Source organism: Pithys albifrons, chromosome 16 (genome assembly GCF_047495875.1).
Source record: "Pithys albifrons albifrons isolate INPA30051 chromosome 16, PitAlb_v1, whole genome shotgun sequence".
NCBI classification, from domain to species: domain Eukaryota; kingdom Metazoa; phylum Chordata; class Aves; order Passeriformes; family Thamnophilidae; genus Pithys; species Pithys albifrons.
In genome coordinates this window covers 8,814,508-8,827,005 of record NC_092473.1, presented here as the reverse complement: position 1 = coordinate 8,827,005, position 12,498 = coordinate 8,814,508, and the positions used below count along the sequence as shown (strand labels likewise).

The 12,498-nt window shown below is 37.7% G+C and overlaps 1 protein-coding gene across 2 annotated transcripts in view; it reads left to right on the top strand.

Moving 5' to 3' along the window:
• Nucleotides 1–12,498, top strand: part of SMG1 (SMG1 nonsense mediated mRNA decay associated PI3K related kinase) — a 62,468-nt gene that overhangs the window by 12,657 nt on the left and 37,313 nt on the right. For both annotated transcript variants that reach the window (XM_071571568.1, XM_071571567.1), the window contains 10 exons: nucleotides 307–462; nucleotides 4,548–4,684; nucleotides 5,891–5,949; nucleotides 6,678–6,891; nucleotides 7,703–7,828; nucleotides 7,928–8,000; nucleotides 8,674–8,771; nucleotides 10,172–10,345; nucleotides 11,323–11,547; nucleotides 12,239–12,340. In XM_071571568.1, coding sequence (XP_071427669.1) covers nucleotides 307–462; nucleotides 4,548–4,684; nucleotides 5,891–5,949; nucleotides 6,678–6,891; nucleotides 7,703–7,828; nucleotides 7,928–8,000; nucleotides 8,674–8,771; nucleotides 10,172–10,345; nucleotides 11,323–11,547; nucleotides 12,239–12,340 — 1,364 coding nt within the window. The remainder of the gene's footprint in view (nucleotides 1–306; nucleotides 463–4,547; nucleotides 4,685–5,890; nucleotides 5,950–6,677; nucleotides 6,892–7,702; nucleotides 7,829–7,927; nucleotides 8,001–8,673; nucleotides 8,772–10,171; nucleotides 10,346–11,322; nucleotides 11,548–12,238; nucleotides 12,341–12,498) is intronic.

Below are 12,498 nucleotides of genomic sequence, written 5' to 3'. Positions count from 1 at the left end.
TGAAAGTCTTTTTAAAATAAAAGGTCAAAGTAATAATAAGAAAACATTAAATGCAGCAAAATCAGTGTCGAACTTCATTGCAACAGAGGTTTATTCATGTGCTTCAAAAAAAAAAAGACTGATGAGATCCTGAATATGTGACCTGGAAACTTAAAGGGTGTAAAAAACATGTGAAAAGGGAAGCTAAAGAAGGTGGTAGAGGATAGGGATGCTAATTTGCATAGGCACTGAATAACTGATAACTCGCTACCCTCCTAAATCCGTGGTCTGAGAGCCTGTTATAATGTCATACTGTTTTTTCCACAGGTGGCTACAGTGTCAATGGAGGATCTGGGGAAAATACTTATGGTCGGAAGTCGTTGGGGCAAGAGCTGAGAGTTAACAATGTGACCAATCCTGATTTTACCAGTGTTCCGCATGGGAATCGTGCTTTAGCCACAAAAGACATGAGGAAATCACAGGGTAAGCATATTGCATATTTTCAGGAAAAATTATCTCTTGCCAACATTTCTTGTGCTCAGAATATGAAAAGTTCACTACATCAGGCACTCTATATGGATTTTATGTTTTGTGGTTTATGATTAGGTGATGCTGATGGAAGTTGTCATCTTCTATTTACTACTCCCTACATCGAGGCTTCTTCCATAGGTTGGGCACATCCCTTGACTTAGGTTATCAATCTTTGTTTCCTTTAAATGACTTTTTAACCCTTATTTAGGTCAGCAAATTTGGCAAAGAGATCAAGGACTGTAAGAAGGAGAATTTCCTCTTTGATTTGTTGAAACCTGGTGCCTGAGTAAGAAGTTGTTGATTAATGAGTCATTAGTGTGGGAAGAGCAGCAGTGGTGAGCTCAGCCGTTACCTGTTCTCGCTGGCCTGCAGGTCAGGGAGCCATCACATCACTGTAGCAGCTGGTTACTCGATGTACTCCTGTTCCTGCCTCAACTCCTGCTGCCTCTTGCTCAGCTGAGGATTAGAGGCCAGGGAGGAACTGCAGGCATCAAGAGAATGCGGGCAAGGTCTGGGGAGATGCAGAGAGAACAAATTTGGAGTTGCAAGAGCGTGCAAAAATGCTGGGCTTGTGTTTTTGAGGAAGAAGGCTGGACTCTTCCCACTGTTAGAGCTTTGACTCATAGTTTAAAAAAAAAAGTTATTCCAAGGACTTTTGAATGAAAATAGAAACTTAAGTTATGACTAAGGACTGTCACTTACTGCATCACTTAGTATAAGTAGTAGTTAGGCCACTACTAAAAACTGTGACTGCTTTATGCCAGGCACGTTATAAACACATGAGGACATGCTGTTTCTTCTCAGGGATTTGTATTTCAGAGGAGAAAAGGATAGTAGTAGTTCAATGTGCTTTGCAGGTGGAAGAATGGAGGAGCAAGTGGTGATAGTTTCAAAAACGTGATCTTTGGAATGAGTTAAACTCAGACTTATGATCCCATTCTGGGGTTTTGATATAAAAATTACTTGGTCCTTTTTGTGCCTTTTTATGTCTGTAGAGGAAATAGAGAACTTTTTAAATAATACTTCTACTTGTGCATGAAGGTTTCTGCCAGTACTAAATAATAGTAAATTCAGACTTCTCTTCTAGGTACATGGGTACCTCCTTAATCCTTAAAAGGTTAAGATAGATAATTTTGGATGACTGAAGTTACTGCCTAGGACTTGTGTACTTCTGTATGTTCTCTCTCCTCTAGATGTCAGATCTCAAGAGTTTCTCCTTTTGAACTTGGCTGTCTTTATGATTGTTGTAGGTTTCAGCAAGTCACTTTGATTTTTCATAGCTTGTTTAAAATACAATGGGATTGTTTTTTAAATGCTTTGATATTCTCTTGTTTGGTAGCACGTGGCTGAGACCTTGCTGATTTTTCACAAAGTGGAAGACACAGGTGTTTGTAATGCTTTGGTTAGTGTAGCTTCAGTCATGTGCTCTGTTAGTATTTTGGCATTTTTTTAAGCTTATGGTTGTGACTTAACAAACAGCTCATATTTGTTCTCTTGGGGAGATATTCCTTAGATATTAACTGAATAAAAACAAAACTTGCTTTACTAGAAAGTTTATAACAGTGTGTCTTGTTCTAGCAGAAGCTAAATGTGTCTCTTGTACCAGTAATCTTGGTGGTGGCAGTTTATTTATGCAGTTCTGGTTTTCTGGACAGCAGCCTTCCTGGTAGTCCTTTTCTTTCTTCTTCAGAGCTGTTCAAACTTTTTGGGTGGATAACTGCATTGGGTCCATCCTTCTGAAGTTTGGCTGAGTATTGACCATTGGCAGGCAAGCCTTGGATTACAGCTGCTGGCTCAGCTCTGGGCAGCAGTACAAGGAGATCCTCCAATGCAAATCACCATCTAGCAAGGATTGTAGTTCTTGGCCTGGCACCGTCACTAGGGGAGACCTCAGAAACAGCTTCAGAAGATGTCTTTGTTGATCGTGGCTCCTTGTATGTGTCTCACCAGAAACACAGCTTTTTGTCCACTACTGAAGACTGTGGTTCCTAGAAGATAAATAAGGGAAAAAATCTTTAACTCTTTCTAAATGGCTGTGTCTGCCTTAGTCTTCTGTAAAATCACTAACATCTCAAAAGAAGTGCTCTTCATGCCTGTCAGATAACATTTCTGCATGTCTTGTGTGGTTGTGTTAGCTAAGAACAAAATGTAGATTTGATCCTTCAGACTCTTACTGCTATTTTAATTTGCTAAGCCTGCCTAATCCTTCAGAATGTCAGGTGTCTTCAAAATTAATTGCTTAAACTGATGCCTGGCAAGAAACAGATTATCAAAGCCTATTCTGTTCATACTTTTATTTTAAAATTCAAAAACAGAACATGAAAACAAGGTTAAAAATATTTTGTGAGTGTAAGACAGAAGCCGTGCTCTGCTGTAGATGATTTCATGACCTGTAAGAGTTACTGGCCTGTCAGTGGGTTCAGAGGATCTGTAATACACAAGGGCACAAAGGTTTTTTGTTTCTCAAATTTGTTACAAGGTACTGCAAATCATGACTAGTAAAGCAGGTATTTACTTACAATTAATTACTTACAGGCACACCTATATACTATTCCAAGTGTTACCTGTCCAGCACTCACCACACTTCTCCAGGAGTGGGGCCGGTTGATGATGGTGACACTTCAAAGCTGATCTGCACCCGGAGCTGGAGCTCAGTCAGGCGTCTCCAGGGAGAGCCTGGTGTGCCCAGGGGATCTCACACAGCAGAGTCTTTGCAGGGAGAGCTCTTGGGAAGATGCTTCATTTTGAGTAGAAAGCAAGTTATTTTCATGGTGTTAGGCATATAAGGGAATGTAGGACACAATCACCTGGAGCCACCAGTGCTTTTACTGCCTCCTGGTTTGCACATGGAACAGCCAATAGATGCTGCTGCTTTATTTTCTCAGACCAGTTTGCTATTGTTTTTCCTACTGGAGCAATCAATAGCTGTTGCCAATTCCAGCTTTCCCAGGATGTTTTTCTCTAGTTTTCACCTTTGCAGACAACAAATTTGTTGCTTCAGTTTCTTATTTGTTTTGTGCTTATCAAGGATATCTTGAGATGTCTTGTTCTTAGGTACCCAGCTGCCTTCAAGGATGCTCTGGGTTCCCAGGCTGTCAGATGACATCTTCTGTCAGTACTTTTCCATTATAACCTTCCAATTTTAACCAGTTTGACTTTTATGGCTGCTCCCATCTTATGACTGATCTGTAGCATTCCAGAGCGTAAAGCTGTCTGTAGTTGTCTTGGATTTTCTCATTAGTCATGTTGACTAAGAAAACCTCATCATGTTCTATGACTCCTCTGATTTTAACTACCATGAAACATCTAATGTTCAACTTCTTGAAATAACCTTTGTTTCCTTTTTGCAAGTGAGGGAAATTAATTACTTACATGAATTCATAGGCACTTAAATTTGGTAAGCTGCGTTGTGACCTCATGTGGTATCGAGTGCTATTGATCAACTTTAATGAAAGATTTTCTTAGGAAGATGTTCATTCTCCCACTTGATCTGCTTAAGCAAATAGCCACTGCACTCTGCATGCTGTAGGCTTTTGTGCCTCAATAAAGGAAGAGTAGATCTATTTTCCACGCAGAACTCACTATCTATTAGAGAGCTACTTGTAATCTGTCTTCTTGTACCAAAACAGGAGAGAAAATCTTGTTTCTTCATAGTTGCTGGAACTTGACTTTGGTTCTTTGCTTCAAGAAGCAGTTTTTTTCATTCACGAGGTTTTCTTTAAATATTATTTGTTGAATTATTTTTGTTTATCTATTCAGTCAGAAGTCTGATTTAACCTTGCCACACCCATTTTTTTCCATTTATGTGGAAGGGAACTAAATCTAGGTTTTTGTGTAGAAGTAAAACAGTTCTGCTTAGTTTTGAATGAATTGTATACAGGTATTGGGGCTGTCCATGAGAAGAAACAAAATAAGTCATGATTTATCTTTTTTTTCAAATTACTATTACGACTTACTAAGTTCAAAAATACATATTTTGTACAATACAGATGTTATTGATCAAATTGTGTAGGAGAAAATAAATTTTTTTTTTGCAGAGCGATCGTTGTCTTATTCTGACGAGTCTCGACTGTCAAATCTTCTTCGGAGGATTACTCGGGAAGACGACAGAGACCGAAGACTGGCTACTGTAAAGCAACTGAAAGAATTCATTCAGCAACCAGAAAACAAACTGGTTAGTAATTCTTCCTTTTCCATAGCACTGGGATGCTATTTCTCTTCTTACATAACTGTCTTTTTAAAAATCTGAGTATTGGGATATGTCTGCAAGGAATATCTTGTATGCAGGGAATTTCATTCCACAAGAAAGGAGAGTGTATTCCTGGATTCTGTGTTGTTTTCATAATTCAGGAAATTTTTAATTCCTTGATTACTTATGACATAGTGCCTTAAACCCTGGCAGTAGCTCCTGCACTTCCTGACACTATTAAGTGTATTTTAACAGAGTGGTTTTCATTCTCAGGGTTGAAATGTGTTCAACAAAGTAGTGAAGGTCAGTTGTCCCTTGTCATCCAGTGACATTATGCTCCAGCTTCTAAATTATATAGATGCCTTCTCCTGTCATTTTTGTAGCTTTTTTCCAGATACCACACACAATTTTAAAATGTGCTTCTGAGTTCTGAGAGACCAAAGATGTGGACCTCTCTGTCACTCTGCCCTCAAAACTGTGATATTGTTCAAAACTTTAAAAAAAAACCCTGGATAACATCTTCTGTGTTAAGGATGAATGTCTTTAAGGGAAGATAACAATTCTTTTTATTAACTTGTCAAGGAAACTTCTTGTTAATGTCTTGCACAGTTGTACCTTATATATGATTTTGCAATCAACCCACTAATACAGTGTGGGTTTAGTGCATATTAGGAAGCAATTATTTTTCGTTGTGTTTACTGAGAAGCCCTGGTTCATCAATAGTGTTTCATCCTGAAAATAGCACTCTATTTTGCTGTAATTTAGGTTTGCCTACATAGAAACTTTAATATTTCAGATGCTATTATCTGTTCCAATAAATTTTCTGGTGATACTGTTGATCATTAGTATAAAAGATTTAGTCTGCAGTGCGCACTACTCATGAGCTCTGTCTAACATTTGTGATGTAATGTTACTAGCAAGAACTAAACTTAGAACAAACCTTGATAGCAGGCTGCCAGTGTATTTTCATGGCTGCTGTAAATAAATATTAAATATAACATCTAGGATAATATTGCAGGATTGCTTAAAATAGTTCATGTTAGTTTGCAGCGGCCTTGGAAAGTCTAATGCTGTTCTATTGGCAAGCAGAATTGGCAGGGGTGTGTTTAACGTGGGTGTAAACAGGACCTATTGTGCAGACAGCACTGGGCCATTATTATGCTTATGCCTTTTATGTATCTTACATTATAGGTACTAGTTAAACAACTGGATAATATCCTGACTGCCATTCATGATGTACTCAATGAAAGGTAAGCTGGAAAAATGAAGCAATTTGAAGGCTTGGAAAGGGAAAAAATGATGACATGATTAGGTTTGGATTTCAGTATAAAGTCAAACGGAGAGGGAAAAGATTGAAAGAAGTTAATTCACTAATTTTGCATGGGTGTGACAGAATGAAACTGAAGGACAGTTAAGACAGACATATCATCAATACTGTTAGACTGTTTAAGGTGCACTTCTCATGGACAGGAGGAGAATGCACCATTGTGGCTTTGATGTTACAGGTAATGTGAAGTCTGTCTCAACTGAGTTTGATCACCTGGGTGTAGCAGTGCACTGCTGTGGCTGTGTAGCTGCAGAGTGGGCTTAAGGTGTTTTACAAGCTGATTCATTTACATCCAATGAAGAGCATTGTGCTGAGGGACCTCAAGTGTGTGGGGCTTTTTGGTGCTTAGGTCAGTGTTATGACTCAGGGTCAGCTGAATGTTAATTTTTTTTCTTGTATAGTGTGTTGCACGTAGAACAACACATTTGTTACATACTTTTATTAAGTTGACTTATTCTATAGAAGTAATATTTAATAGAATTTTGTTTTGGCTTAATCACTGGTGCCATTAAGTAGGAGAGAAGCAGCTTCATTCCGGCATATATTTTTTCCTTTAGAAAAATGCTTTAATTTGTTTGTGGTTTCTTCTTTTCTGCTGTCATGTTTGGAGATCCCAGATTTCTTTTTTTTTTTTTCTTTCCAAAAATATAGTAGCAAATTGCTTCAAGAACTGAGACAGGAAGGAGCTTGCTGTCTTGGCCTTCTTTGTGCTTCTCTGAGCTACGAGGCTGAGAAGATCTTCAAATGGATTTTTAGCAAATTCACTTCATCCACAAAAGATGAAGTTAAACTTCTTTATTTGTGTGCAACCTACAAAGCACTGGAGACTGTAGGAGAAAAGAAAGCCTTTTCATCTTTAATGCAGGTAAAATACAAGTTAAAACTGGGTTATTAATGATTTTTCCAGTACAATGCTTGAATGAACTTTTTAAACTGGAAGGAAGAAAAGTGATGCTGTATTGACATAATAAATAAGTATAATTACAACTGGGAGGGAACGCTATGACTGAATGGGATTCTTTGGATTCTGATTACACTAGAAAGCAATACAAGTCTTTGTAGGATGATATATACTTTGATGCAATTTTTTAGTATTTATAGTAGAACCAAGAAGAAAAATACTGCTGAGACCAAAAACTCAAATGGAATGGTACACAAACCCCAACCTTTTTATTGCTTTGTGCTACCTCCTATTTACAATTTCTAACGTGAATTGTGAAGAGTTCTAAAGTAGGATATGTGCAGACAGGATGTGTCCCCTCATTCAAATGTAAGGTTCTGTTAGATTTTGATTGTAGAACACCTATGTCCAGGTCTGTGCTCCAGTTTAATCCTATTTACTTTACAGAGCCAAAAAGCCTCAGCAGGAGAAATAGGAACTTAAAACAGTTAGTTGTTCTATGGCTAAAGAACTGAAGAAAACGCTGTCCTCAAAGCTTCAACCTGAGTGTACCATATTTCAGGCAAATGCCCACTTGAAGTGGTTATTTCCATGCGGAATATGTGATACTTTTCACATTCTTTCTTCCTGCAGACAGAGAGTTCAGTCGTTTGTTGTTTGAATTGAAGTAGTTTGCTGTGTGTTCAACACTGAGTAAATCTGTATGTCTTTAGCATAGTTCTCACATGTTTTTTTAATTAAGTGAAATTTCTGGTGGCTTTGCTTTACTTTTTAGCTTGTAATGAGCAGCCTGCAGTCCATTCTAGAAAATGTTGATACACCAGAATTACTGTGCAAGTGTGTCAAGTGCATCCTTTTGGTGTCTCGATGCTACCCGCACATTTTCAGCACCAATTTTAGGGTGAGTTTACCTTGTGCTCTGTATTTTCTTTCTTGGATAGAAACGTTACCGCAGCACATGGGCTGATTCAATTCATCTGTTGTCACTGTTGTTTTCCAGGACACAGTGGACATACTCGTTGGGTGGCACATTGATCACACTCAGAAACCTTCACTGACACAACAGGTGTCTGGTGAGTTTGGCCACAGAGTCAGTTTGCTCTGGCTTGCAAATGGTGTGGGTTTCCTTGCATAAGGTTGGTTCTACTGATGTGGATTTTGACATAAAACCAAATTGAGTTTCTGGCAACATAACAAGAGACTTTGTTCCTAACTTTTTAGTAAATTTACTTTTGCCATTTTATGCTTAATCTGGAAAAAATGGGACGCGTTATTTATGGTACATTTAAACCTCAATTGTTTTGTTCAACTTTGACAATTTTTAATAAGTTTATAGGTCTTAATATATTCTCTGTGAAAGGGTGTATTTTCTTCTAAGTATTTCTAGAAAATCTTTGTGGTAAAGACACTGTCCTGGCATTTAAAAATGAGGAAGACTTTCCTGTGGCTGTAGTAGTTGTCTTGGGAGTTACTCACAGCAAGTCTGTTTTGTTTCATGTGTCATAGTCCTGGATTCTCTCCTCAACTGCTGTGAGGCAGGACTGAACCATAAAATTGATTTTTCCAAAGGACAGAAGAGGGTAATACCATTTATATTTAATTTTCGAAACAAGTTATGTTAAAAGTTTTCATGGAGATAATCTTCTCTTACCTGAGCAACTTTTCCCTCAGCAATATGTAACTAAAACTTAATGTTTGCATGTTACCTTGTTCCCCTGTATTAATTATCCAGGTATTTTTATACAGGATGGCTGCAGAGCTTGGAGCCCTTTTGGGTGGCTGATCTTACTTTTTCTACCACACTGTTGGGTCAGTTTTTGGAAGATATGGAAGCTTATGCTGAGGTAAACAAGACTTGATGGTATTATACTAAACTGTTAGGATTTTCTTAAAAAATCCACAGCTGTGATTCTTAGGGTAGCATTACATTTGTAGAAAATAAAATGACATGGTTTTCCCGGGGAAAGAGTTCCAAATTATAGAACATACTGGAGTCATGTGCAAAGACCATGCTGCACAAATCCTGAACTACCTAAGAAGTGTGTGTCATAGCCAGACTTTGAGCCATAGTTGATTGAGAGTCATCTTGTAATAAAAATGAAAGCAATTCACCAAACAGGAATGCTTTCATTTTTTCAAGAGCTGCATTGAAGACATTCCGTGGTCTTTCCTTGGTGTTTTTTTTTAATTGTCCAACTTCAGAGTTTTTTCAGAAGTAGCAGGAACTGATGGAAAACTAAATTATACTCATTTAACTCATTTAACAAGTCAAAAACTTTATAATCTTTGGTTAGTTAACAGGGCATAGAGTTTATCTGGTGCTGTCATTAAAGGAAGAGTTACAGCTTTTAAGGTGTATGTACTCATATGTAAATATGCCCATAGCTAGGTTATACTATATTGTATATGTTAATATGCAGATTCTGAAGGTAGAATTGTACTTTGAGCAGAATCTGTTTCACTCAAAGCAGAATGAATAATCTGATCAGAGTACTTACATGTACACCAGGTCTTCTGATGGTGCAGCTTTACACGTCAGGATTCACAGTCCAGTGCAGGAAGTCACTGCTTATCAACTTGTCTGCTGAACTGGTCAATGTGTGTATTCTTAGTGACAGAAGAGTTTTAAGATAACATGTGTTAACTTAAGTCATGGAGGATGTGGTTCCATCTAGTGTGTCTTTATCTCACAGTGGGGTAGACTGAGGCTGCATCTATACTAATGAGATCAGCACTTCTGGGAATGTTCCCAGGCACTGGTGCCAGCTGGCATGGAGTGGTCTGTTAGTAAACTCTGTCTCCAGGTCAGCGTAGCTGTATGTAAACAGTGTGATGGGAATGGCCAGTCAAACATCGACTCCAATTTGTGGACGGGAATTTTTTTGAAGAGTCGTGGAAGTGTGTGGGCTGCTGTTGTAACAGTGCAGCAAGATCATGTTCCAGGGACCAGGAACTCCATAAGCTTCTGGTTTAATTTAAAATATGTAGTCAGAGCACTTCGTTTCAGTGGCTGGAGTAATGAGCAGCATCTCATTACTGCTCTGTGCCTTCACTGTCAGTGTGTGCCTCCATCTCACCTTCATATGGGTGTGTAGTTGAGATACTGTAGAAATACATCTGTAATCAGATAGTAGAGTTCAATGTCTGGAAAACAGATGGAGTATTTTCAGTCTCATTTTTTGATCTTTTATCTATATGTAACAATTAATGATGTGCACTGACCCATAAAACTTGTGTGCTGCAGGACCTCAGCCATGTGGCTTCTGGGGAATCAGTAGATGAGGATATTCCTCCTCCCTCAGTGTCGCTGCCCAAACTGGCTGCACTTCTTCGTGTGTTCAGTACTGTGGTGAGGAGCATTGGGGAGCGCTTCAGCCCCATTAGAGGACCACCAATTACAGAAGCTTATGTAACTGATGTAAGAACTCAAGTTTTTATTGGTATTTCTTTGCTGCTGACATGATTTATTACCATATAATGTTGCTGTTTGTTCTGGGATTTATTTAGGTTTTATGGCTTTTACATTGATATGCATATTTTCAGCTTTGAGTAAATCTGTTTTCTCAAAGAAATATGCTACAATAATTTTATTAAATATTAAGATATAGATTGATTCCCATGTGCCACTATGACACGTAGCAGAAACTAACTTTATTAGGCATTTTAATTTTGTGGCTAGGTTTATGCTTATCTGTCTTTAAAACCATGTTATCATTTGTTCCGAGAACTATGGTGCTATAAAAGCTTGAACTCAAATTGAGTGACTTTATAAAAATGTGAGGTTTCTATTCATATTGACATTGTATCTTTCAAATCTGATAGTAAGTTGCTCTTGTTCTATAGTGCAGGATGGTGTAAATGTAATAAATACTATATAGTATGGTAAGTAGCTCCTGTAGTTCTGTAACAGGGAGGGGGAGATAAGATAAAAATACCTGCAGTCAAAGTCTTCTTGTTGCTTTATGAGCTGGAATTTATGCCCTTGCAGAATTTTGTGAGGGACACAACTTCTTCGATAAATAAGTGTATGGAATCCCCAATTAAAGACAAGACAGTTATGTAACTTCTGTCTTAATTGGCAGAGGAATATTGTGACAAAAGGTTAAGAAAGTTTATCTATCTTTTACAAGAGGAGTTCTGTTGACATGAGTTGGAACTTAACAGAATTGTGTGTAATGATTTCAAGTTTTCTATCTCTTTAACTGAATTGGAAACCAAGCATTTGGAAGTTTTTTCTTACTCTTCTGAAGTGTAATGCAGTGATACACATTATTCAGATAGAATTCACCAAGATGCAGAGTAGATGATGGGACAGGATATCAAATGGGTGTGAATACAATTAAAAAGCATCTCTTCTTAATGGAGTTTAATTCAGTTGTGGTTTTATTTTTCCAGGTTCTGTACAGAGTAATGAGATGTGTGACAGCAGCAAACCAAGTATTCTTTTCCGAAGCTGTACTTACAGCTGCCAATGAGTGTGTTGGGGTTTTGCTTGGCAGCCTGGATCCAAGTATGACCATACACTGTGACATGGTCATCACATATGGATTAGATCAGATGGAAAGTTGTCAGACTTGTGGCACTGATTATGTCATTTCAGTCCTGAATCTGTTGACACTGGTTTGTACATAGTTTTATTATTTGGGGGGTTTACATTGAAAAATGTTATTTTCTAAGCTACCTCCCTTTTTTGAGGGTGTGTATTAGATAAATATTTTAAACTCTTCCTGATTGTAAACAAGAAATCCCTATTATAAACACTGATTCTTCGTAAAACTTATGCTGCTTGGGTTTTTATGCATTTGGCTTGTGGATAAAGTGGCATTTATTTTAGCCTGTTTTCCGATGGGGTTGGGGTTTTTTTGTTCTTTTGAGTGGTTTTTTTCCCTTGTTTTTCTTCTCGTTTCTGGTTTAACTGTTGGATAGTGCAGTAGTTCTCTGGCCTCTGCAGTTGTTAATACCACCTGATGGATTTCAGAATCTTAGTGCTTAGTATGTTCCGTTTATCAAATTATGCCATTACTTGGAAAGTCAGACTTCTTCAGAACAGCACTTAATGTGTCGGCCACCAGCTCCTAATGTTCCATTGATCTAAATGAATCACACAGCTCTCTCTCTCAACTGTGCTGTTAAAGCCTGACAATAACTACTTACCTGACTGAATTTTGGAAATGCAAATACAAAATACTTGCATTACTGGGAAGCTTTTTCTAGATGTGCTGTGTACAAACTAGAAAAAAGTATTTTAATGAATCTTTACCTGGATTATTATATTATTAAAGATATTTATAATTTTGGTTTTTATCCCCAGATTGTTGAACAAATAAATACAAAACTACCATCATCATTTGTAGAGAAATTATTTATACCAGAGTCTAAACTACTTGTTCTTCGTTATCATAAGGAGAAAGAGGTAAGAGTAAGCACCTTCTACAGGTGTATTACAACAGCCTTCATGAATTTCCTAAAATCTGTTAAGCTGTAAAACTTTGTTCATCTTAAATGTATTTTTGATCTGTGTATCTATGAAACTTCTAAAAGGGCAGATATAGCTAGTTCTTGGTTTTAGTC